The sequence below is a fragment of the Enhydra lutris genome, unplaced genomic scaffold, assembly GCF_002288905.1.
Source record: "Enhydra lutris kenyoni isolate GAN:26980312 unplaced genomic scaffold, ASM228890v2 scaffoldscaffold8, whole genome shotgun sequence".
Taxonomy (NCBI): domain Eukaryota; kingdom Metazoa; phylum Chordata; class Mammalia; order Carnivora; family Mustelidae; genus Enhydra; species Enhydra lutris.
This window is the reverse complement of record NW_019154092.1, coordinates 41,553,363-41,577,088: the sequence shown is the minus strand read 5'-3', so window position 1 is coordinate 41,577,088 and position 23,726 is coordinate 41,553,363. Positions and strand designations below refer to the sequence as shown.

General features: G+C 53.8%; 1 protein-coding gene across 1 annotated transcript in view; it reads left to right on the top strand.

The window, feature by feature from the left end:
- Window positions 1–16,853, top strand: part of LOC111142744 (SMAD family member 7) — a 29,475-nt gene extending 12,622 nt beyond the window's left edge. The window contains exon 4 of the mRNA XM_022496040.1: window positions 16,111–16,853. Within this exon, the coding sequence (XP_022351748.1) occupies window positions 16,111–16,649 (539 nt within the window). The 3' untranslated portion in view covers window positions 16,650–16,853. The remainder of the gene's footprint in view (window positions 1–16,110) is intronic.
- The last annotated feature ends 6,873 nt before the right edge of the window (window positions 16,854–23,726 follow it).

Below are 23,726 nucleotides of genomic sequence, written 5' to 3'. Positions count from 1 at the left end.
CTTCGTCCTCCTCCCTGTACGTACTCTTGTCTGGAGCTGGCCTTAGTTGGGGCTGGGATGGGAGGCTAGCAGTTTGTAGTTATATAAACTTTTAGAGAGATGCCACCATGGAATTCAAGGAAGGAGGTGGAGGGCAATGCTGATGTGGTACTGATGTGTCTTGAGGGATTGGGACTGCGGTTGAGGGAGCCCCAACTCCTGGCTGTTCAGAGTCATGCTTATCGGAGAGACATGGTCCCACCAGCCCAGGGGAGGGCCTTAAGAACCATGTATTAGGGGCGCCTGGGTGGCTCGGTGGGTTGGGCCACTGCCTTCGGCTCAGGTCATGATCTCAGGGTCCTGGGATCGAGTCCCGCATCAGGCTCTCAGCTCAGCAAGGAGCCTGCTTCCCTCTCCCTCTCTCTCTGCCCGCCTCTCTGCCTGCTTGTGATCTCTGTCAAATAAATAAATAAAACCTTTGGGAAAAAAAAACCACAAAAAACCATGTATTAAAAAAAACCCAAAACAAACAAATACCATGTATGGCTTCTCGTTCCCACTTCTGGGTGATGGGAGTGTCCTTAGGTCAGTGGGCACTCCTGGAACTTGTCTCTTCCTTCTCTCTGATCCCTGCTGGCATCTGTGATCACTACAGAGAAAGAAGTCTTCAAAATTAGCTGTATATAATCTGGAAATGTGCTCTGGCTCAGTCCATGGTCAACTTGGTTCAAACCAAGTAGCTTAGGAAAGATGATTCCATCTTGTTTCTAAGCAAAATTGATCAGTTCCATGGGAACAGTTACTTACTGTCCAGCTTGGAATGGTGATGGCACACTAGGGATCTGGACCTGGGTGCCTGTCTGTTTTTCATGTCCCCTTCCTCTGCCTGGGAACAAGCAGCTTGTGGTTTCACTGAGGTCTCTAATGCCAGGGGTGGTGGTGGTGGAGAAGAAGGGCTGAGCTCATCCAAGCAGGCTTTTGGGGGAGTCAGCTGTACCAGCACATGGGACTGTGAGTGCGCTCCTTGCCTACTCACTGTTACCCCCAGGTCCAGACAGTCTGGAACTCTAGGGACCCAGCCCACAGCTCCCTAAATGCCAGTGTAATGAGTCGGGCCTGGACCAGCTCACCTGGTGCACACCCACTCCCCCGTGAAGACCAGTCCTGGACAGCAGCTCAGGCATCTGCAATGCTTGGGGCCATGCTCTCAGCCCTGGATGTGGGTTCATTCATGAAATCCCCTTTGTCCGGGAAAGAATGAGGTAGGCAGGCAGGGGTTAAGTGCAGGGAGAGGAAGTTCTCTGGAGCAAATCTGGGCTGCTCTCCTGGCCAGAACTAGACGGGCTTCAGCCTCCTGCATTCTGTCACCAAGGCAGAACAGGGCCTCCTAACAAAGGGGGAGAGGGCCAGGTGAGGGCCAGTTTCCAGGGTCACGTCCGGCTGTAATCTAGCGCGTGAAATCTCACCGCCCTCCTTGGAGCTTTCCTTAGCAGAGCCTGGTTGTAGCTGGGTGGATTTCTAGACCTATTGGGGTTGGGGGGCTCTGTGACAAGCTCCAAGCCAGTAGGACAACGGAAAGGGAAGAAATGCCAAAGTCATGCTCAAGTTTGGCTTCCTTTGCATTTATTGTTGTCGCTGTTGCTGTCCCGAAATCAGCTCTTGCCAGTGCGCCGTGACGGCCAGGCTGAGCCGTGCGCTTCAGTCTGGGCTTGGAACCCACAGCGGCAACTGTAAGGCAGGTAGGGGGACACGAGGCCTAGGGTGGTGGTCCCAGACTTTCCTGCGTGTTAGACACCCTGGGATCTTCTGCATCACGGTGTGCGGGTGGGCTTCCAGGATGTGGAGCTCACCAGGTGCTGACACGTTGAGGAAGCCCTGGGACGAGGGGCAGAGAGATCTGTGTTCCTGGGGTGGAGGGGGTGGACTCTTGTGGCTTCTCTTGGTGGCCACGCAGGTGTCATTCTCTCTAGCGAAGAATTTGAGTATCTCACTGAATGAACCTCTTCTCAAATAGGATTTTTGCTTGATGAGAAGCTTGACAAGGTGTGTTAACTTGGCACCTTCCTCCAGCTGATTTCTGCCCTTTAATGAGATTGTAAAAGTGGCCCGTGGGACAGAGTTCCCTTTTGGGGTGAAAAGAATGTTCTGGAACCATGTACGTACTGCTGATGCTTACGTAACTCTGCGAATGCACTCTGTCACTAACGGTACATTTTATGTTACATGTATTTTACCCCAATTTTTTTTAAAGTAGTGACCTGTGGTCACTTTTAAATGCATGCTGATACTTGGATAATCAAGAACGGTGATTCCAGAGAGTAAAAATGGGAAAACTTGTGTTAGGTACCTGGGAGCTACTGTTGACAAGCACTTGTTCCCAGAGCACCTCTGAGGCCTCCTAGGTTGAGGGGCTCCCGTGGACGGGCCTGTCTTCTCTAACTCTTTAACTCCCTGAAGAAGTGGGGAGAAGCAGGCACTTCTCAGTGTTGTTTTTTTCTTTTTCTTTTTCTTTTTTTTTGACCTTCCCTTTTCCATGTGGGTTGCAGAAATGAGAGGCAGGAAAGTTCCCTGTGGTTCTTTCCGAGCCTGACCTTTTTGCAAGGGAAGTGAGTGCCCTTGTTTCCTCTCTGCCCCAGATCGTATTTTCCCCCCAGGTCTACCCAGCCTGGTTCCCTGCTGCCTGGCCAGCTCAGGGATTGGAAACCAAGTAGATGCTGGGGCTGTCCCCATCCCCCAAAGCCTGGGACCCCTGATCTGTGTGACATCCCCACTGAGGTTATAGGGCTGCAGAGGGAGGCGGGTGACTTGCCCCGGGGGCCCTCCCTTTGCAGGAGCCTCGTGAAAGGTTACTGTACATCACGGCCACTGGGAGGTCACTCCTGGTCCTACCATCTTCCTCGCGCGGGATTGAATGGCTAGCCCAGAGTCTGGCCGGGTGCCTACTGTCACAGAGAGGCTTCCTCTCGGGGCTATTTTCAGCGGGAAGATATTATTAACAGCTGAGGTCCAGTTCTCAATTTAGTGGCTAACATACCAAGAAAGCAACATTGACTTTGTCAGCGACGGCTGTACCCAAACATTCTGGGGCTGCCCCCGGGCCCCTTCCATGTCTCCCTGTGGGGTGTCCTTGGGGATCTGGGGTGGGGAAGCTGTGATCTGGGAGATTTTGTCTACCACACAGACATTGGAGACTCTTTAATGAAGCCGACTCTAAAAAAGGTGTTTCCATTCTAAGGTGGGGAGATTTTGTGCTGGGAATGGGGGCCCTGGATGGAAAAAAGCTTTTTGTGGAGTTCAGGACAGTTTAAAACAGTGATAACTTTCACCTTGTAAGTGAAAAGGAAATACTGGGATAAGACAGGAAATTGCATCATTCCTTTTATAAGAAGAACTCCAGAAAAAAAAAGTTGTTCGCGAAAGGTAGTGGCTAAGAAGAGGCCAGCCCTGAATTTTTTTGTTGTTGTTTTGTTGTTTCTTTGGGTTTTCACACCCCCCCTTCTTCCTTCCACTCCCACGAGGACTTTTAGGCCATTTTCTTTAAGAAAGGGGCTTTTTGAGAACTTTGTTATTTTTATTATTAAAAAAAATATTTGACCAGAAGGGTCACCTTCAGTTGAAATGTTAACTGCAGCCTTATTTCCTGGTTCACTAAAGAATCTTTCATGACTTTTTCAGTTTCCTTCCCCAAATGGTGGGGCCAAGCAGCTCTTGGCTGGAAGTGAATTTTGGTTTGGCTGCTTGAGGTCCTCCACACGGAGCCCCACCCAGTGTCATTAGCTCAGTTTTAACTTGCAAAAGGGAAAAAAAACAAAACAAAACTTATTTTTTTGGTCGGGGGACATAGGTAAGAATTTGCTCATGCCTGCAGCTCTCCACCCCAGCCTTGCCTTCCCCTAACATGGGTGCCTGGCATGGGGCCGGCGGGGAGTCGAGGCTGCCTTGATTTTTCCAGCCACAGAGCCCAGTCCCGTGTCCACCCCCTCAACCCCCAGGAATTCCTTACCTTCTGAGACTACGTTTCTAGGGCGCTCCTGAGGCGTGGTGGGGGAAAGGGGTGATGGGGCCCACCCGTTACCCAGAAGCTTCCCCCAGCAAGAGGGCTTGCCACAGTCCCACGCGGTGTGGAGAAGTAGGTGGTATATTGTCCTTGGGTATAAAAACACAAGTTTCCATTTACTCATCTCTGGGTTTCTGAGCCCCCCGCCTCCCCCTTATGATGTCATTGTTCAGATGACACAGGCCAGTGCCCCAGCATGTGCTGCTAAGGGGCCCCCTTTAGGATGGAGACCAGAAGGAGATTCGTGTGTGCCACGCTCTTGCTCCCCACTCACTCGCCCCGCACCCCAGCTTTTTTCCCTTAGCGTGCATTGTTTTGTTTTCATAACACAACAAGAGCTGTGGGGTGTGTAAGAGTATTGTTGAGAACACTCGGTGAGCGGAACTTGTCCAAACAGAGCAGGACGCCAAGGCAGAATGCTGTGGGCAGGTGGTGTGCCCACGGAGGTTGCCGGGCCGGCGCCGGGCTTGGAAACCCCTCTCTGGACCAGCTGCAGCTGGCTGGGAAGTAGCTGAGGACGGGGCTTCTCTCTTCCCACCCCCACCAGGCACTGGGAGGGGAGCCTGAGCCTTTCTGGCTAAGCCCTGACTGGAAGGCGTGCTCTCGTTCCAGCTAGGTTCACTTGTACCTCTCTGGCGGGTGAAAAGCTGGGGTGGGGTGGGGGGGTACCCAGCCGCTTCAGGAAGCTGGCATGTCTCTGGTTCATTCAGTGATGATTTATTGAGTGCCTACTATGTGCTAGGCCCTGTGAGGTGTGGAGGATGCAGTTTGGGGGCCCCTGGTAGAAATTTTTCCTGGAGGTGTTTTTGGGTCAGTGAGGTAGAGGGCTCTGGAATGGGATTTGGCTCTGTCCGGAATACAGATGGAGGGCAGCTTCTCAGGTGGTTTCCACAGGACGGAAGGAGCCAGGACCCTTGGGTTCTGGAGGCGGGCGGTGGGGTGAGGTGTTGGAAGACGAGGCAGAGGTGCAGGGATGGGCCCCTGGAGGGATTGTCTGAGCACGAAGGGTAGGCAGAGCTTTGCGCTCAATGGCTTTTGCCTCTGCTTTGGTTGTGTGGTCTGCTGAGAGTTGAGATAAAACAAAGCTGGTGGATAAACAGAGGTCTGTCTCCTCCCGCTCCAGCCCCCTCCCCCATCCTCCCCTTGATGGCTAAGATAACAGCAGTGGCATTAGGAGGTACAGTTATAACCCAGACTCTGATAGTACTTGGGTGTGCGGTGTGGAGGGGAGGTGACCAGCCGCGCCCTGGCTGGGTTGTGGGACCACAGCCCCCGGGTGGGGTGGGGGGCCAGGGGAGAAGGTCCACAGAGACACTGATGTCTCGGAAGATCGTATTAATGTCTGGACAGCCACAGGGCAGGGGCAATCTGAAAGCCCTAGAGCTTGACTTTGCTTTTAGAACTCTGGTTCTGAATGCACCCATTTGGGGGTGCATCTCGCGCTTTTTAATTTTAAATCTGCCGGTCGAGGCCGTTTCTGAGATGCCAGCAGCATGCGGGGGGTCCGGGCCCACCGCGGTGGTGTTGTGTGAGGTGATCTAATAGGCAGTGACCAGAGCGTGTTCGTTTCCACGCTCTCCCCGCCCCGCCCGCCGGAGGGCTCCGTTTGTGGAGGTCACTTGCTCCATTGATCTTCTCGCTCTGCCGTGGAACCCCACCGGCTGGAACAGTCCAAGAGCTGGTTTGGTGTGGGGTTTGATCCAGGGCAGAAAAGGAAAGAACTGATCTCCACTCCGGTTTCATCTTGTCAGGCTGGGAGTTCCTGTCAGACAGCCCAGTTCGCTGGCCAGGGACTGTTAGTGGCTCTCTGGTTTGTTCATTTCAGAATTGCCTTTTTACTTTGAACTTGGGATGGCCGCTCAACAGGAACAGAAACAGTACGACACCGGGCGATGACTGTGCTCTCTGGACGCACCTTTCTGCGTCTGCCACTCAGAGGTCACAAGCTGCTCTTGTCACCCTGTCCCGTTCACCCTCTCCCCAGCTTTCACAGGCCCCTAATCAAGTTGAAAGTGTCTCCTTGCACAGTAGGCAGAGTGAAATGTGGAGGCCAGGAAGGGTCTCGAGAAGGTGCTAGGGGACCTTGCCAGCCCCAGGGCAGCCTCTCAGCCAGCACAGCCCCTCCCCCTCATTAATCAGTAACCCAGAGCGAAAGAGCCATTTGAGTCTTCTGCGAGCTTGGGTGCACAGTACAGCTCTTAAAAATAGATGGGCCCCATCTCCAGCTCAGTGGGGTCAGAGTGAAGACCCCTGCTGGGGGGTGTTGCCTGGGGGAGGAGGCCTGCGGTGGGGAGGCATGCAAGAGTCCCCGGAGGGGCCCTGGAGAATGACAATGGGAGGGAGATCCACACCCCCCCACCCCCCACCCCGCCCCCATGTCTGTCCCTAGGGGCTGGCTGACTTTTCCTGGCTGAAGGTGGAGTTTTTGCTTGCCGGTGGCCTCCAGGGCCTCAAGTTTTTCTCATCTGCAAAATAAGAGGTTGGACTGGTCTCTCCCAAGTCCCCTTGCAGAGCTTGCAAAGCATCCTGTGATCTGTGTGGTCTTTGGTTCTTGGATTTTGAGGGGAGGTAATGAGACCCCCTGTTGCTGAGGTGCTGGGTAGATAATGGCCTCTTGCATGCGCGAATAAAAACATTATAGTTCTTCACATTTCTTCGCCTGCAAATTCTCCCAAGAATGAGTGAAAGTTGAGGAATCCCCATAAAAATGCATATGCATACCAAAATTTACATGCATTTTCAGGGGGCCTTTATGCTTGTGATGGGCGGAAGCCCACCAATGAATCACCTGTACTTAAGGCCTCCAGGTTAATGTGGAGCGTCGGAAAGTATTAGAAGAGGTGGGGCCTTCTGTTTTTGTCTCTTTTTCTTTCTCCCTTTCCCTTTCCTTTCCTTTCCCTTCCAACTCTTTTTTTTTTTTTTTTTTTTTTTTGTTAAAGACGGCAAGAGAGGGAACACAAGCAAGGGGAGTGTGAGAGGGAGAAGCAGGGAGCCTGATGCGGGGCTCAGTGTGGGTGGGGACTCAGTCCCAAGACCCTGGGATCATGACCTGAGCTGAAGGCAGATGCTTAACCCACTGAGCCACCCAGGTGCCCCCCCTTCCAACTTCTTTTTGGGCAAAATATACCCCACATTTCCCATCGTGACCGTTTTGAAGTGCACAGCTCAGTGGCATGAGTCTGTCACCTTGCTGGGCAGCCTCCCCCACTGTCCTCCGGGACCACTTCTCTTTCCCAAACTGAAACTGTCCCCTCAAAACCCTAACCCCCCAGCCGGCCTCCCACCCCGGGCTCTGGGCAGCATGCTTCTTCCGTCTCTGTGCATTTGACTGTGCTCAGTACCACATAGGAGTGCGGTCATCCCACACGTGACATTCTGTGGTTGGCTGATATCACGCCTCAGAACCTCCTCAAGGTTCGTCTGTGTCCTAGCCTGTGCCACAGTGTCCGTCCTTTCTTAGTGTAGGTGTCTCTACATCGTCATTCATTCATCCTTCAGTGGATGCACTTGTGTTGCTTCCGCTTTCTGGCTGTTGGTCAAAAATGCTGCTGTGGACATGTGTGCCATTAATTTCTTCAGGACTCTTCTGGATGCACATCCAGAAGTGGGATTTCTGGGTCATGGGGTAACTCTGGATTTGTTTTTTGGGGCAGCATCATAGGGCAGCGCCATCTTGGCCCGTGTGTCTGTTGGGACTGATGGCGTGGGGCGGGGGACTCAGATCAGCCCTCCTTCCTGATGCAACTAGATGGCTTTGAAGGGGAGCCCCAGCACAAGGGGTGGGGGTGCCGAGTCTGTCCCGAGGCGGTGGGGGATGGGCGGCCTGGTTCTCCACAAGTAATACAAGCCAGATTGGAACCCAAACGTATGGGAGGCCCAGAGTCCTATGAAACGTGGGGCACACAGCACTGAGCAGCGGGCGATTTCTGGTGGGTTCTGGGGGCCTCACCATGGCAGTCAAGGGTGGGGGAAGCTTCATTCCTCTTTCACGGGGTGGGCACCCAGGCCTGGGAGGCCCTGGGTGCTTTGGGGGTGAAAGGGCTGGGGTGGCTGAACAGCGAGTGTGTCAAAGCCAGAGAGATTAGATTACAGAGGTAGACAGAAGTAATGATTAACTTTTCCAGTCTGCACACTGTCTCCAGTCTGTCGTACTGTTGTTTTTCCCTGTGAGTACAGTGCGGGCCGGGCCTGGCCAGGCCCCAGTGTTGGGTTGTAAAGAAAGAGGAGGAATGATGGCTCTGGGAGCGAGCATGGGGGCGGGGATCCAGGAGGTGGCCGGAGAGGGAGGCTTTTCCATCAGATCCTGCATTGGAATTTATTGGCTGGAATGCAGTAAATGTTCAAAATGCCATCCCATCCAACAGTTTTCATAATTGTTGTGGAACAAGGGGAGCTGGGGGAGGGGAGGGATGAAAAGGACTTTTGTTTCGCCCTGTGTTTTTCCACGTCTTCGACGGTTTTCCTACCCTCTAGAAAAGCTGGAGTCCAGCAGGAGCTCTGGGGGGGATGGCAGGGACAGGGCCCGTGTCTGGGTCCTGTAATACTGTGCTGCTTTTTGGGGTACTGGAGGTCGTTGTGCATGGGGCTTTTATTAAAGGGCCCCACAGCAAAAGCAGCTCCCTGCAGAGCCCCAAGACCCGCAGAACCAGGCGGGAAGTGTTCTGTACCTCTGGGGGTCGTGTCCTTCAAAAGAGTTGACGTATGCATCCATTTTTATGAAGACGCTTACGGAGTTTGAACATGCAGCCCATATACTTAGACGGGGTCAGTGGAGAGAAGATGAGGGACTTCCTACTCGTTTAAGAGATGATTCTTTGGTCGGATTCATGTATGCCTTCCCACTTGGGAATCCACATGTGGAATTTGGGGGGGAATCTCTGGTCTCTCTCTAGGAGGGAGGCTGGGGGGTAAGCCTGGAGATAATGATTTGGACATTTTCCTGTTGGGTGATGGTCCCACTTGTTCTGTCTTCTGGGAGTGTGGCCAGGGTCCTACCTGGTACCGTGGCGGATACGTCCCGTGCAGGTCTGGGGGCTGTGTGTACGCAGGTGTGTGGATGCCCTTTCTAGGGGGAGGGTGGGTCACGGTGGGAACTTCAGGGTGCGCCATGGAGGGGAAGAGTCCTGAGATTCGAACTTGAAATGATGAGGCTGGGTACACACTCAGCAGCCAAAGGCCCATTTACTGTAAATATTATGAATGGAGTTGGCCGGGCTGGGAGTCCCCACCCTTCCTCTGAGTCCTGTCGGAGCTGGGCAGAGCGGGCCTCCTCAGAGGGCAGGCAGCCGGGTACATGCTATAATTTGCATGGCTGAAGGCTGGGCCACAGGAAGCCATGTCAGCCCGGCTGGCGAGACAGATGGGAGCTTTTGATTTGTGTGGCTTCCCTCCCCTGCCCGGCACTGCCCTCAGTTATAGTCTCTGCTGGCCAAATACTGCTCTTAGGAGGGTCCCCTGGGCTGGGGGCTGGCCTTGGACATTTGAGGGGCCTTGGGGGACACAGGTGGGGCCGGTTGGGGGAGTGGAGGGTAAAGGAATCCATTTTAGTTTTAGTAACTGGTTGTAAGGCACAGTCAGATATCAGTCTCCTAGATGATAAGCAGGATCTGCCGAATCAGTGAGCTCAAGAGCTTGCAGGAGGAGAGAGGTGATGGCGAGAAACTTGAGGGGACCAGGCCTGGGTGGACATTGGGAAGCATAGTGGTGATATGGGCAGAGACCCTCCCCTGGGGATCCTCCTCTTCCTGAGAGCGGTGAGCGACCAAAGAACGCACACAGCTTGTACCTTCCCACGTTTAAAAAGAAACCCGTTTACAGAGGGACACAGCAAAATCTGGCTCAAATCTCTTTTCCCTTTTGATTTGATTTTGTTTTGTCTTACTGTTGCAAATTAAATGCAAAAATGTGCCAGGCTCCCCAGCGTGATTTTCTTATTCTCCGGAAGGTAGTAAAAATAAATGGAACCTGTGTTCATACTGATGGGGCACTTCTGTGAATCACAGAGTGTAGCCAGAGACTGGAGAGCCTGGAGGGGGTCCTGTTGTACCCTCGCCTCCTTCGTATTAGTTAGGGTTGGGTCAGACTGAGCCTCTGGGAGGGCAAGCCACTTGGCCAAGATCGTAGAGCGGCTTGCTGGCAAAGAAACCCGGTTCCTTCCCCCGCTTGGTGTAGGGGAGCTGGACCCCACGCTCGGGTCCTCATTGAAAGGGAAGTAGTGAAGTAAAATGTGAAGTAGGAATCATGTTTCCAAAGCGTGTTCTGAAGGACACTTAATTTTCTTCCTCTAGTATTTGGAGAGGGCCGGTAACCTGAGGTCAGAGGTAGCTGCCCACCGCGGCTCACATCGGCCACTGTTCTGGCCTGGAATTCCAGCTCTGTTGGGTGCCTCTTTTCCCCCTTTCACAGCATAAAGACACTAATAGGATGCAACCTCATAGCGTTGTCATGTGATCCCTTCCACCTGGGCCCGGACATAGTAAATGCTCATTAGGTATGGGCATGACCCAGACTGTTCTTTTCCCTGCGGGGAGAAGGGGTGGGTAGCATTGGGTAACGTTTTCAAGAAGTTGGAGAACCCAAGGCAAAGATGTCTGAGAGATGAGACCAGCATGTGTAGCACAAGCCAGGTCATGGCCCCTGGCCACTTTGTATCAGATTGTCACAACAGCCCTATGAGGCTGGCCCTGGGAGCTCTGGGAGCTTAAGTCACTGCCAAGGTTCTGTGGGAGAGAGGTCTGAAGGGGTGTCAGACTCTAGCTGGGTGTGGGGGGTATCGCACAATCCTAGTTCCCTGGGAGCCAGGTTTTGGGGAGCCCGGCTGGTTGGACCACAGGGACCCCAGAGCAAGTTCTCCGGCCTTTGAAGCAGACCCCATGGTCCTCCTGTGCTTCCCCCCCCATCCCCCCCAATCCACCTCAATGAACAGATCTTGTTCCAGAGTCTGGAAACAGCCCAACCTTCTCAGTCCTGCCTTCTACCAACCAGAATCCATTTCCTGATCTCTTTGATGGAGGAACTTGGGGTTAGTGGTGATGGGCTGAGTCTGAGCGTTTTCAGGGTTAACTGGGAAGTGTTTGGAGTTTGTTTCAGCCCCTGTGGTAACACGTTCCAAACCCCAGGGTTGTCTGTAGGAATCAGAGGGAGCCCTGGCAGAATCTTTGGTGTTCTGGACGAGGTTGTAAACATGGCAGATGGTAGCTCCCTCTAGAACCTGAGTGGAGCTCAGACCCAGTGGGTTTTCTCCACGGCGGCGGCTATAGGTTTCAGTCTTTGGGGCTTGGACAGTAGACCCAGCAGGGTTCCTTGTTCATCGCAAGTGTTTGGGTTGAGAGTAGATGGGACAGATGGCCCCTCTTATCTCAGTCCTTGTCCCCGAAGTGGGCTGGTTGCTCTCGGGACAGCCAGTTTCCTGACCAGGGTGGGGAACAGGGCTGACGGGTGCTGTTAACCTTTGAGATGTCTGAGGTGGGGGGAGGACTGGATGAGGCAACCTATGGTGGCGCCTGAGTCCCGAGGAGGGAGGACCCTGGACCTGTGGCAGGCGAGGCGTGGCTGTGTTTGCGTTCCAGGGTTGCTGGGTTTAACTTGTGTGTCTCCCTGTGTGCCCTTTGCTTGCCCTTAGCCATCTGCATGAAAGCAGCTGTTTTCTGCCCAGTCTCCCTCTGCTGGGCCGCTGGGGAGGGGGCACACAGGCCTTGACCCACTGTGGGATTTTTGGGAGAGACGTCTCTATTTTTTTTAAAAGATTTTATTTGAGAGAACACGAAGGGGAGAGGGAGAGACAGACTACCCGCTGAGCCTGATGTAGGACTCGATCCCAGAACCCTGGGATCTCATGAGCTGAGCCATCCAGGTGCCTCGAGACATCCTCTTTATAAGAGCCTTGCAGAGAGGAGAGTGGGTTAGACTCCTCCTAGCCCACCTTCTACTCCTGTCCTCTGTGCCCCAGCAGTTGGGCACGGGTAACACAGTGGTCCCCACTGCTGTGGCTCCGTCTATACTGGCCTGGTTCCCCCCTGTGTTCCTGTCTGGAAAGGCCAGAATCTCGGGGACCCCTATTTCCCCAGCAGCACTCCTTTGTTATGGTATAGCCGGGCACCAATGGCCTCCTGTCCGTGCCCTGTCCTTAGAGCACCACGGGGTGTTTTGGAACAGTCCTGCCTCTCTGGCCCTCACGGTCAGCTTCATAAGCAAGAGACCAGAAATGGTACCATTGAGGCACTGAGCTTGGTCTGTCCTCTCTCTCCATTTCTCTTCATGTCCTTACATCTTCAGACAAAAATGGAAAATTCTGGGGTCTGGTCACCCACTGCCTTTGAGAACCCTGGGTGTGCAAGTCATTCAGGAGTCTCCGGTCTTCTAGAAGGGTCAGGACTGTTCATTCATGACCCAGGGTAATTAAATAACTCTTTGTAAAGAGGCAGGGAGCTTCTTGTTAAGTGGTCTTCCCTAATGCAAGTGCAAACACAAGCAAAATCCTTTCCTTTCTCAACAGCCCCCCCTTCCTTTTAAAGGGTAGGTTTTTATGCTTTAAGGGAAATGAGGAAGGGGAGGGGGAGAACAACCTTAAAGGAATTTTAGGCGGATTCAGCATTTTTCTGGGGTTGCTCCAGAAATTCCCTAAACTGTAATAAAAAGAAAAAATTGTGAGCAGGCATCTGATTAGTTGGCTTTTTACAACACAGCTTTTCTTTTGGATGCTTTAAAATGCACAAATACAGTTTTAAAACAAGCCCCTGTATAGTTTTCGGGAGGAGGCAGAGAAGTTGCTGAAAATACCGGAAAAGGTTGTAAAGCTGAGGGAAGTTAACAAGGGCCTGTGAGTCTTGCCTTTGGAGGATAAGTATCAGCATCCATGAGGAAAAGTCAAAGGCAGGCTTCTGAGGTTCTTCCTTAGTTCTTGGAATGAGGGACGCTTTTCTGTGTGAGAAAGCCTCCCCGCTTCTCCCTCTGAGGCCCGGGGAGCCCCTGTAGGAGCTAAACCTTTTGACCTTTGTGGGGAGATGGTTGTGGGCTGTGGCCCAGTTCAGGGAACTGTGCTTCTCTGAAGATGATGCTGAGTGTTTCCCAGAAATGAGCCCAAAATGGTGGGGAATTTGGGGCACATCTCTGAGTTGGCAATGTAGGATGTTGTCCCAGGCCCCCAGAAGTGTGATGTGTTAAAGAGGCCTTTGCTGGTGGGATGGTCTTGCTGGAAGGCATGGGTTTCTGTGTTCGGAGATAGCCCAGGAGCAGTGAGGAGAGGAGGTAGCTGGCTGCTGGGAGGCTGCGGTGGCCATGGGGCAGGCTTGGAGGGGCAGGGCTGGGAAGGAGCTGGCGAGGGTCCTAGGGCGGCTTAGGGCATCTAGTGGGCTTCCCAGGGTTTTGTTCATGCACAGGGACACCTATCACTGCTGGTGATCTGGGCTTGGCCATTAACCTCAACAGAAAAAAGTTTTTTTCCAGGGATGTCTGGTGGCAAATTGCTGGGTGGACCTGCGGGCTACGCAGATGAAAGAGAAATGTGCCAGAACTCTTCCCCCTCTCCCTCTCCCTCCCCTTCCCCCTTCCCTAGGGCTCTGGGCCACTCCAACCTCAGCCCCCACCCCCCACCGGCAGCTTCCCCTGCCCCCAGAGGCTGCTGGGCAGCCGGTGGGGGGCCCCCTACCCTTTCCTGGTGGGCCTGGCACAGGCAACTTGATCCAGGCCCCCACCCCACCCAACCCTACCCTGCACCTCCTACCCCTCCTCCTCTTCCCAGCTAGCTGGTGCCAGGTTTCAGGAGGGCTGAGCTCCATGAAACAAAGTATCTTGAGGCTCCACCCAGGGTCTCTGAACCTCCCTCCCAGCGATTCCCCCCCACCCCCGCCCATCTCCCCATCTTCTTTCCAGACCAGGTTTGTTGCCCCGAGTGGGGATAATAAGCATAAGCGAGTGGGGATAATAAGCATAAGCGAGAGTTTCTTACATTTCAAAACACCCTCCTCCCTAAAACAGCAGGGCGGTCGGGCCTTCCTCCCCAGCAAACTTGCACGCCAGAGAACTCTTACACAGATCTCACGGGTCTTTGGTACAGGCCCCCGAGCCCAGCTCCCTCGACAAGAAAGTTCAAAGATTGCCAGCACTCCGGAGTTTATTAGCAGTTGATGGATACTCTGCAGAAACAAGTTAATGCCTGATGAGTCACCTCTGCTTGGAGCCCTTGTCCCTCTCTTGTTTTTCCATATGTTCCAGAGTGTACGCACGCAAACACTCACACGCTCGCTCGCACTCATGGACTTACAGCCTCTCTCACACTGAGGCTTCATAGAACCACGGGTTAGGGAGTGACAGGCCAGTTTTCTGGGGTTGATTTTTGGAGGGGGGTACTGAGAGAGCAGGGAGCCCTCAGCTTCCCCATTTTGTCTGGCTGGCTGGGTAGGCGTTCGGGAAGGCCAGTTTGGGCGGGGAAGGTGTCTGTAGGAGACAGTGGCCACTCAGGGTGAGGGTGTGTGTGGCTGCCCCCGTGGGTCACAGTGCACGTTGTACAGACTTACTCACAGAACACCTCCATGCGAGACTGGCTACTGCTTTAAAAAAAAAAAAAAAAAGAAAGAAAGAAAAAAAGTTAATGGAGCTGACTGGTTCCCAGGTCCTAACATGCCTGTAAAGGTTGGAAGCAATTGTGTGCAGAGCTGCCCTGGGTTTTACCCAGCCTGCTGGGGCAGCAGGACACAGGTCCCTGAGCCCTCGTCCACCCCCAGCTGCCGTGCTCTATCGGCCTCGGCCATCCCACAGCCAGTCCCCACCTTCAGGCCCTGAACCCCCAGTGAGTGAGAAGCGGGGCTGCAGGGGAAGGCAGGAGGCCTCTGCCTTTCCCCATTTTTGTTAACAAATACAAGACTTCCGGTCTCCGCCCTGCCGCCGCAGACCACAGCGTTCCACAGCGTTCCTGCAGCCTGGCCTGGCTGGGGAGATTTATGGTTCCCAGTCTGAGGCCTGCCCCGTTGGCTCCAGCTTAAGGAGGAGTTGGAATGCCAGCCGCTGGGGCCTCCCTTTCCCTCCACAGGACCCCCCCCCCCAGCTCCTTTAAAGAGCTCTGGGTGTCTGTTTGGGAAAGTCACCTTACCAGAATCACCCCAGTCTTCTGGCTGCCTGTGGGAAGAACCAAGTTTAGGGAAGCTGGGGAGGGGGGACCTGGACGGGGGGCAGGGCAAGGTGTCTCCATGCTTCTGAGGAGGGAGGGGGGAGAGGGGGTTACAACAGGCAGAGGAAGGGCACTGGAGGGAAGGTCAGCCCATCCCAGACACATAATCTTCTGTCTGGGCTGGAGGAAGCTTCGTCAAGGTAGTCTGGGTTAACACCAATCCGTGTGTTGTGATTTGGCATTTTGACTGAATTCGCTCTTTGTGTACAGAGCTGCTGCTGACAGACACACTGAGAGCGCAGTCCTTTCTGTGAGGAAGATAGATGTTTGTGCCTCAAACCACCTGCACTTACATTTTATCAGATGGTGCTCCTTTATGACCGAGGTGCTGATCTGAGAAGTTGGTGACAAACACAGACACCGCCTAGTGGGGGGACCCTGGAGTCTGGAGACTTGGGTTCTGGGTCTGGCTGTGTCATCTGTGAGGCCCGAACAATAGGCCTTCTGGGTCCTGATTTTCTCCTGAGGAGGACCAGGGGCTCTTAAAGCCATAAGCTTTTCAGGTCCCATTGAATTTAAAGGGCTGTAACTCTAGGCCATCCGGAAGGCCTTTTCTTGCCCCCAAACTGGGACCAGTGGAGTTCCTGAGGGTTCCCTGGCTTCTGAGCTCTGCAGGGAAAGGGCTTCATTTGGCCCCACAGGCAAACATGCTGGTGTCCTGGGTCCCTGACCTGATTGTGGGGGGTGGGATGGGGTGTAGGGAGAGGGACAAGGTGCCCCAGGGAGCCCCGTGTTGAAAGGCGGGTTCTTCCATCCCTCGCCCCCATACGAGGACTCCAGAGCTGGCCGCATATGTACCCAGCACCACCACCATCCCTGATGAGAGCTGAGGTGGTCTTGGCTGTCGTGGAGGAAGAGGGAACTGTCAGCCCCCATCACCACCAACCATGTCCGCCATCTTGTTTTGCAGATTCCCAACTTCTTCTGGAGCCTGGGGATCGGTCACACTGGTGCGTGGTGGCATACTGGGAGGAGAAGACAAGAGTGGGGAGGCTCTACTGTGTCCAGGAGCCCTCCCTGGATATCTTCTATGATCTACCTCAGGGGAATGGCTTTTGCCTTGGACAGCTTAATTCGGACAACAAGAGTCAGCTGGTGCAGAAGGTGCGGAGCAAGATCGGCTGCGGCATCCAGCTCACGCGGGAGGTGGACGGCGTGTGGGTGTACAACCGCAGCAGTTACCCCATCTTCATCAAGTCAGCCACACTGGACAACCCGGACTCCAGGACGCTGCTGGTACACAAGGTGTTCCCCGGTTTCTCCATCAAGGCTTTCGACTATGAGAAGGCGTACAGCCTGCGGCGGCCCAACGACCACGAGTTCATGCAGCAGCCGTGGACCGGCTTCACCGTGCAGATCAGCTTTGTGAAGGGCTGGGGCCAGTGCTACACCCGCCAGTTCATCAGCAGCTGCCCGTGCTGGCTGGAGGTCATCTTCAACAGCCGGTAGCCGCACGGGCCGGGGACGCAGCGGGCGCCGCGCGGGCCCAGGCCAAACGACGTTGCTGCTAATACTTTCCTCCCGAGTGCTTGCTTTTCATGCAGACTCTTTGGTCCGTCGCGTGTCGTCGTCGTCGTTGTCCCCACCCCCGCCCCGCTTCTTGTCGTTCTTGTTTATGTTCTGTTTGTTTTGTTAACTTTGAGAAATAGCTTATGAAAAAAACGGTCAGGGTTTTTTTGCGGGGGGGGGACGGGGGTGGCGGGGTATGGCCGGCAGGACAGCCCAGGAGGAAGAAGGGAGGCAAGAATCCGTACCACCAGACGTAGTGTAAGATTGGGGAGCAGGCCCTCACGTGGGGGCCCTCGATTCCCTGGTCAGGGCGGACGCGTGGGCGAGTGCGTGTGCGTCTGTGGTTCGTACAGGTGTCCCTGCGGGGAGGTCTGTGCTCCCAGCTCTGTCTCTCCTGCCCTGTAGACATGCTCAGTGGGGCAGCGGCAGTGCCTGGGCCAGCTGGCAGCTGGGGTTCCAGCAGCTGCCAGGAGCCAGGCTCTGTCCCCCATCCCTGGAAAAGCCTCCCCCCATCCCCCACCCCTGCTGCTCCCCTTCTAGGACACGGGCCTGTCTGCAGGCTTCTTAGAAGCAACCCTGCAAAGAGGCTGAACCAGAACCAGTTGTTTCATGCTTGTCTTCCCCCCGCCCCCCCAGCCACCCTGCTGTCCTTGTGTCTTTTTTGGTCATCTGTTCCTGGATATCTCGGAGATGGGCTACCCGTGCAGTATTGCCCTCCCAGGGCCCCTCCCAAGCCCCTCAGCCTCTCCCTTGCCCTGGTCACATCAGGTCGTGTCCCCCACCCCGCCCCACCCCACCCACCCCAACTCAGAAAACCAGCTCAGCACTTTCCTCCCCTCTGCCGCCTATGTGTTGAGCTCTGCTGTTAGACCAGCAAGGGGAGCAGCCCTGGGAGGGAGACTTCTTGGCAACCCCCCTTCCACCAAGAAGGATTCGGTCCATCATAACCCAAGGTACCGCCCTGGGCTGGCACCTAACTCTTCTTTCATTTCTTCTACAACTCATACACTCGTATGATACGTTGACACTGCTCTTAGCTCAATGAGCATGTTTAGACTTTAACATAAGCTATTTTTCTAACTACAAAGGTTTAAATGAACAAGAGAAGCATTCTCATTGGAAATTTAGCATTGTAGTGCTTTGAGAGAGAAAGGACTCCTTAAAAAAAAAAAACCCTGAGATTTATTAAAGAAAAAATGTATTTTATGTTATATATAAATATATTATTACTTGTAAATATAAAGACGTTTTATAAGCATCATTATTTATGTATTGTGCAATGTGTATAAACAAGAAAAATAAAGAAAAGATGCACTTTGCTTTAATATAAATGCGAATAACATGCCAAATTAAAAAAAGATAAACACGAGATTGGTGTTCTTTTCTATGGGTGTTATCACCTGGCTGAATGTTTTTCTAAAGGAGTTTATGTTCCATTAAACAATTTTTAAAACGTATACTTGATTCCATGTCCTCCAGCTCCTTTTTCTTCTGGCGGGAGGGGAGTAGGAGGGGACGTCCATCGGAATCCAGGACAGTGGGGTCATCTTGGCCCAGTGCTTGGTTGGGGAGGAAGGGGAGGTGGGCCGCAAAAGGGACGTTCAGGACAGCCTGCTCAGCCACCATCTATTCCCATAGCTGCAAAGACCCCTCTTTTTGTTAGTACCCAGTGACTCTAGGCCGTTACTGGCCTGGTGTCCTGAATTTGTCAACTTCGGATCCCTGAGTTACAAAGTTGGGGGATAGTTTTTCAGCTCAAAACGATTGAGAGGCAATTTCATCTCGCTGATTGGGGAGGCGGTTGCACTGGGGGATGGGACAGGGAGGAACCTGGATCCCTCTGGTTTCTGGTTCTTACTTGACGTCAAACCCTAAGCCCCACTGCACCTTTCCCAGAGGAAGGTCACTGTCACTCTGGATTTCAAGACTGCTTTCCCTGAGGGCTAAGGACCTAGAGGGAAGGTTGATGGAGGTTGAGTGTTGACGGTGGGCAGAGAGATCATGCCACCTCCTACGTCTCTCCCAGGCTCTGTACCAGGCACTCTTGGAGTTGGCTGCAGCGAACCCGGTCAGGTCCTCTTATGCGATCTCTCCCTTGTCCGCCAGAGCTCTTCCTGTGACTGTTTCCTGTCTGATGGCTCGCCACAGTTCCAGTGGCACTTGCTGCTGAATCACCTCCCTGGATCTGCCCCTACCTCTGGGGTTTCTGCTGTTGGATCTAAGCCAGGTGTTGGATTCAAGGCCTCTGACACAAGTGGTCTGTCCAAACTGGGCACCAGACAGGGTTGTGTAGGTGTCTAGATCTTGAACCTAAGATCTAGGGGATGGGGAGGTCTCTTCGGAGTGGGGGTTAAGATGTTGGGTATCATGGGTGCCTGGGTGGCTCAGTTGGTTAAGCGTCTGCCTTTGGCTCAGGTCATGATCTCAGGGTCCTGGGACAGAGCCCTGCATTGGGCTCTGTTCATCAGGGAGTCTGCTGCTCCCTCTGTTCCTCCCACTGCTTGTGCTCTCTTGGTCTCTCAGAGAAAATCTTTAAAAAAAAAAATTTTTTTTTGGATACTGCAAACTGGTACAATTTCAAAAAACCTTTTTGGAGGGCCAAAGTAGGATTATCGATATTTTATTTTGCCAAATAATGACACAAAGCCCTACAGCCTACGGGCACTGCTGTCATTCAATAGAATTACTATACAGTTGTGTAGTGAGAAATACTAATGCATTCTCATTTATGCTTGAGCATGTCTGCCAAATGATCCGGACCGGCTTATTACACATGAGGTGATGGGGAGCTTACTACCTATCAAAGCAGCTTTTTGCTTTTTATTGGTTGAAGTGAAACCGCCTCCATTCTAGTTCTGCAACCCAGAATAAGTGCAAAATCCCATTGTCTGGAAAACACCCAAGGAGGGTTTTAATTAACTCTGGGGTGGTAGTGGTGGAGGAGGGGTGGAGGTGGGAGGTGTTACTTTAGGGAGCAGGCAAAGCCATTTTCGTTTACTCTTGACTTGCATCGGCCTGCAGGAAGCACTTTAATAATAATAATAATTGCCACTTACTGGATGCGTAACCAGGTGCCAGGCATGATGCTAAGCTAAGCATTTAAGGGAATTACTTAATCCCCACTAGGACCCCTCTGCAAAAATGTGGGTGTTGAGAAGTTAAAAGACTTGCCAAAGGTCACTTAGGGAGATGGCACTTGGAGAGCTCAGGATCTCACTCCAGGGTTGAGAGATCTTCGTCCTTGGTCCCTGCGGAGACCTCTATTTGATGGAATCCTGGTGGTGACAGCCCTGAAACTCAAGATCAGAAGAAGGTGGGCCACCACGATGCCCCCTGCCTGAACGGCAGGGCCTCTGATGCTGGAGGCAGAAAGCTGCCTTCTTGTGTTATCTGGACTCGGCTTGCAGCCCTGGGAGGCTGGAGTTGGGGTGGGGGCACATGGCCCCTGGAGGCATGGCTGGCTGCAATGCTTAGGGGAAGCCTGGGGGTTTGCTGGCCACCGTGGTCATCCCCTCCACCCAGTCCTCCCCTGAACGCCTTCCACATGCCAGGAGTACCAGGACTGCTGTGGGGGGCACCTTCCCTCAGGGGATTGCTGGAGGACAACACGCCCACCCAAGAGGGGAGTGAGGTCAGTACCCTGGACCACCTGGGCCTCCCAGAGGAGGCCGGGCTTCCAGAACAGCTGGGGTTTGGATTAATGGAGGGCAGTGAAGGTGCCCCCCACATTGGAAGAAAGCTTTCCTGTTGCCTGATTCTTCTCCTTTGTCTTTCAGCTCACGCCTCACATTTTGGGGTGCCTTGCAGGGTTCTGCCCTCTCCCTGGGCAGCCCCATCCCTCTGGCCGTATCTCCCCTCCCCCGTGGCTACCTCAGCCACAACCAGAAACCTGGGTTCTCTCATCTCCCTGGCCCTGGCTGCCATGTGAAATAACCAAATCCTGCCCTTCCTGCCTTATCCAATCTGTGATTAGAAAATGCAAATGTCTGGGACGCCTCGGTGGCTCAGTTGGGTGAGCAGCTGCCTTCAGCTCAGGTCATGATCCTGGGGTCCCAGGATCGAGTTCCACATCAGGCTCCCTGCTCAGCGGGGAGACTGCTTCTCTCTCTGCCTGCCACTTCCCCTGCTTGTGCTCTCTTTCTCTCTGACAAATAAGTAAAAATATTTTTTAAAAAATGCAAAATCTGTCACCCACATTCTTTTTCAGGCTCCACTCGTATGATTCAGTTCAGGGCCTTGGAGCGCCTCCGTGGTCTGCCTTCCTCTCGTCCCACTGGCTGGCCTTTTAGCATCAGCCCCTGCAGACCTCACCTTTTAACCTCCCCCCGCCAGTCCCTTGGCCCCAAGAGACTCAAACACACCTTGCTCCTGGCTTCCAAGCAAGTGCTCGCCAGCTTCTTCACTGGCCGTCTTTTCCTGCACCTTCAGGATGTAACTCAGACCATACCTCCTCCAGAAAGCCTTCCGCCTTTTAAAAATGCCTGCCCTAAAGAGCCATCCCGGGTGTAGGATTCTTTTTCCTCTACTGAACCCATGAGCTCTTGGCACTCTGAAGCCTTGGTTGGGGCCCCACTTAGGACCCACTATCCTAACAGCTCCTGACCCAATGCTAGACAGGGCTTGCCGCATGAATGAGGCAGGGGCAGGCAAAACTCCGGACTTAGCTTGGGCTAGGAATAGTAAGAATAACAATCAGCACTGATCCTGTCCTGACTATGTGCTAGGCAGTATCCCAAGCATTCCAAGCACATTAGAATGACCCCATATAATCCTTCCAACTGCCCTAAAAAGAAATGCCATTATTAGCCCCATTCTACAGATGAAGGAACTGAGGTTCAAAGAGTCGCCCAAACCCCCTGCCCCCCGCCGGTAAGTGGTAGTGTCAGACTTCACCAATTCTCTGCTATCTGATCTCTAGGGGCAGGCCTGGGTCATGGGGTGACTGCGTTGGGCATGTTTTTTTGTAAAACAAGTTCTGGTTTGGAAGGACCGAACTGATCTGATCACCCTTGAGCCCAGAACGCGTAGCCTCCCCCGCGGGTCACTCGGGTCCCACACTCCGCCTGCCGAGGGGCTTTCTGTCAGTGAGCTTGTTGGCAGAAAACAGCCGAAGCCTGGCTCCTGAATGAGTGAGCGTGGGGGCAGGTGGGATGGGGGTCTGACCCCAAGTAGGATGTGACTTGGCCCTGAGGTGTTGCAGTCGGATAGACCAGGTTTGAGTACTTCCTCAGGCAAGCCACTTAACCTTTCTGAACCTCAATTTCTGAAACAAAATGGACCTTATACCTGCCTCGTGGGGCCACGAGGGGGGATCAGCGAGAAGATACATCTGAAGGGCTGGCCATATGGTAATTAGGTTGAGCCACGTGGGACAGCTACGATCTGACCATTGTGACCTACAAAGGTGGCAATTTCATATCATTTAATCTGCTAGATGCTCAAGTCAAGGCCGCAGCTTTGATCAGGGGTCCACAGACTTCTTTTTGTCCCGGACCTGCAGGCAGGGGCTGACCGTGACCTCTGTGTGGTGTAGCCCAAGCTGGTCACACAAGGAAGCCAATCCACTGTGGGGGGTGGTCAGTTCCAGGGTGATCCCTTCCTGCTCCGAACACCAGCAAACTGTTGAGCCCAGGCCTAGAGCAGGAGGTACATGCTAGCTGGAGTCAGGTGGGGAGCTGGGGTGCCTTGGCCCTGGGGAGGGGGAGCCCCCAAGCTGTGCCCACTGAACCACAAGCAGCCAGCCTAGCCCCGGGTTTCCTGGTGCTTTGGCAGCAGCCCCGAGCTACCAGCTCAGCAGTTTTCCCCAACCAGAAGAGCCCCACTTCTCTTTCTGAAAGTAATGATTTTTCCAAAAATGGGGTCTCTCCCCACTCCCAGCTGCGATTAACGTGCTGAACACAAAGTGGCCGCTGGAGGAGGCCCCTGGTGAGTTCGGACCAGTGCAAGAACTTTGATTAATTCAGGGATGATTTACTGGCTGGTGGGGGTGGGGGCTGGGGAAGGGGGCTGGGAAGAAGGCTAGGTGAGGGCTGCGGTGGGGGATGGGGACGGGCCACGTTGGTGCCTATCCCAGGCCCAGTGTGGTAGAAGAGTAGGAGACGGAGTCTGGGCCTTGGATTTGCAGGCAGGACACAGAGGCCCTGGAGGTAGAAAGAGAATGTGTCTCTTAGGATTGCATTGAACCTGAACGAAAATATGGCTAATTCGGAGATAATGATGTCACCTTTGCACACATTCTGCTAATGGTGCTGGAGGGAGGCTCTGACCAACCCCATGTTAGAAGAAGAAACTGAGAACCTGGGACATCAGTGGCTTAGCGGGGTCACCCAGCCTGGGGATGGCAGAGCCAGGCCAGGCAGCTCTCCTTAAGTCTATCCCAGGGCTGGCCTTCCCAAAGCACGACACTCGTCTGCTCCGTCCGAGGACGTCCCTTTGGGACTCCTCTTCTACCGCTCAACCTGCCACATCCTGGCGGGAAGGAAGGGTCACTCGGGGAGAAGCCATGTGCTCCTGCCTTCCCAGCCACCCCTGTAGTTTGTGCGGGGCCATGCGACTCACTCTGGCCGATGCACAGGGGCCCCCGTCTAGGTTGAAGCATCACAAGCCTAGTCAGTCCGTCCCCTGCCCCAGGGACCTGGAAGGTGCAAGCCCAGATCCCTGGATCCCGGCGCCCAGAAGCCACAGGGCCCACAGAGGACCTCGTGTGAAGGTGCACCTTCTGCGTGTTACGTGGCTGAGATCGGGCAGTTTGCTTGTGCACATGCATCTGGGACCTGTTCCTCACACTCCCATGCTCCCTGAATCCGCGGTGCCGTCTGCTTCTCGTGAAGATGGGTCTTGTACCTGCAGCTTGGCTGGGGCTCCTGCGGGTCGGGCCCCAGCGCTCATCCTTCCTGGAAGCTTCCAGAGCACACACCTGGCTCTGGGCTTGTAGGAGGGGCGCAGTAAGTACCCACTGTCGAGGGTGTGAGCCGCAACGTCACCCGTACTGGTGTCCCTTGAGGGATAGCTGGGGTG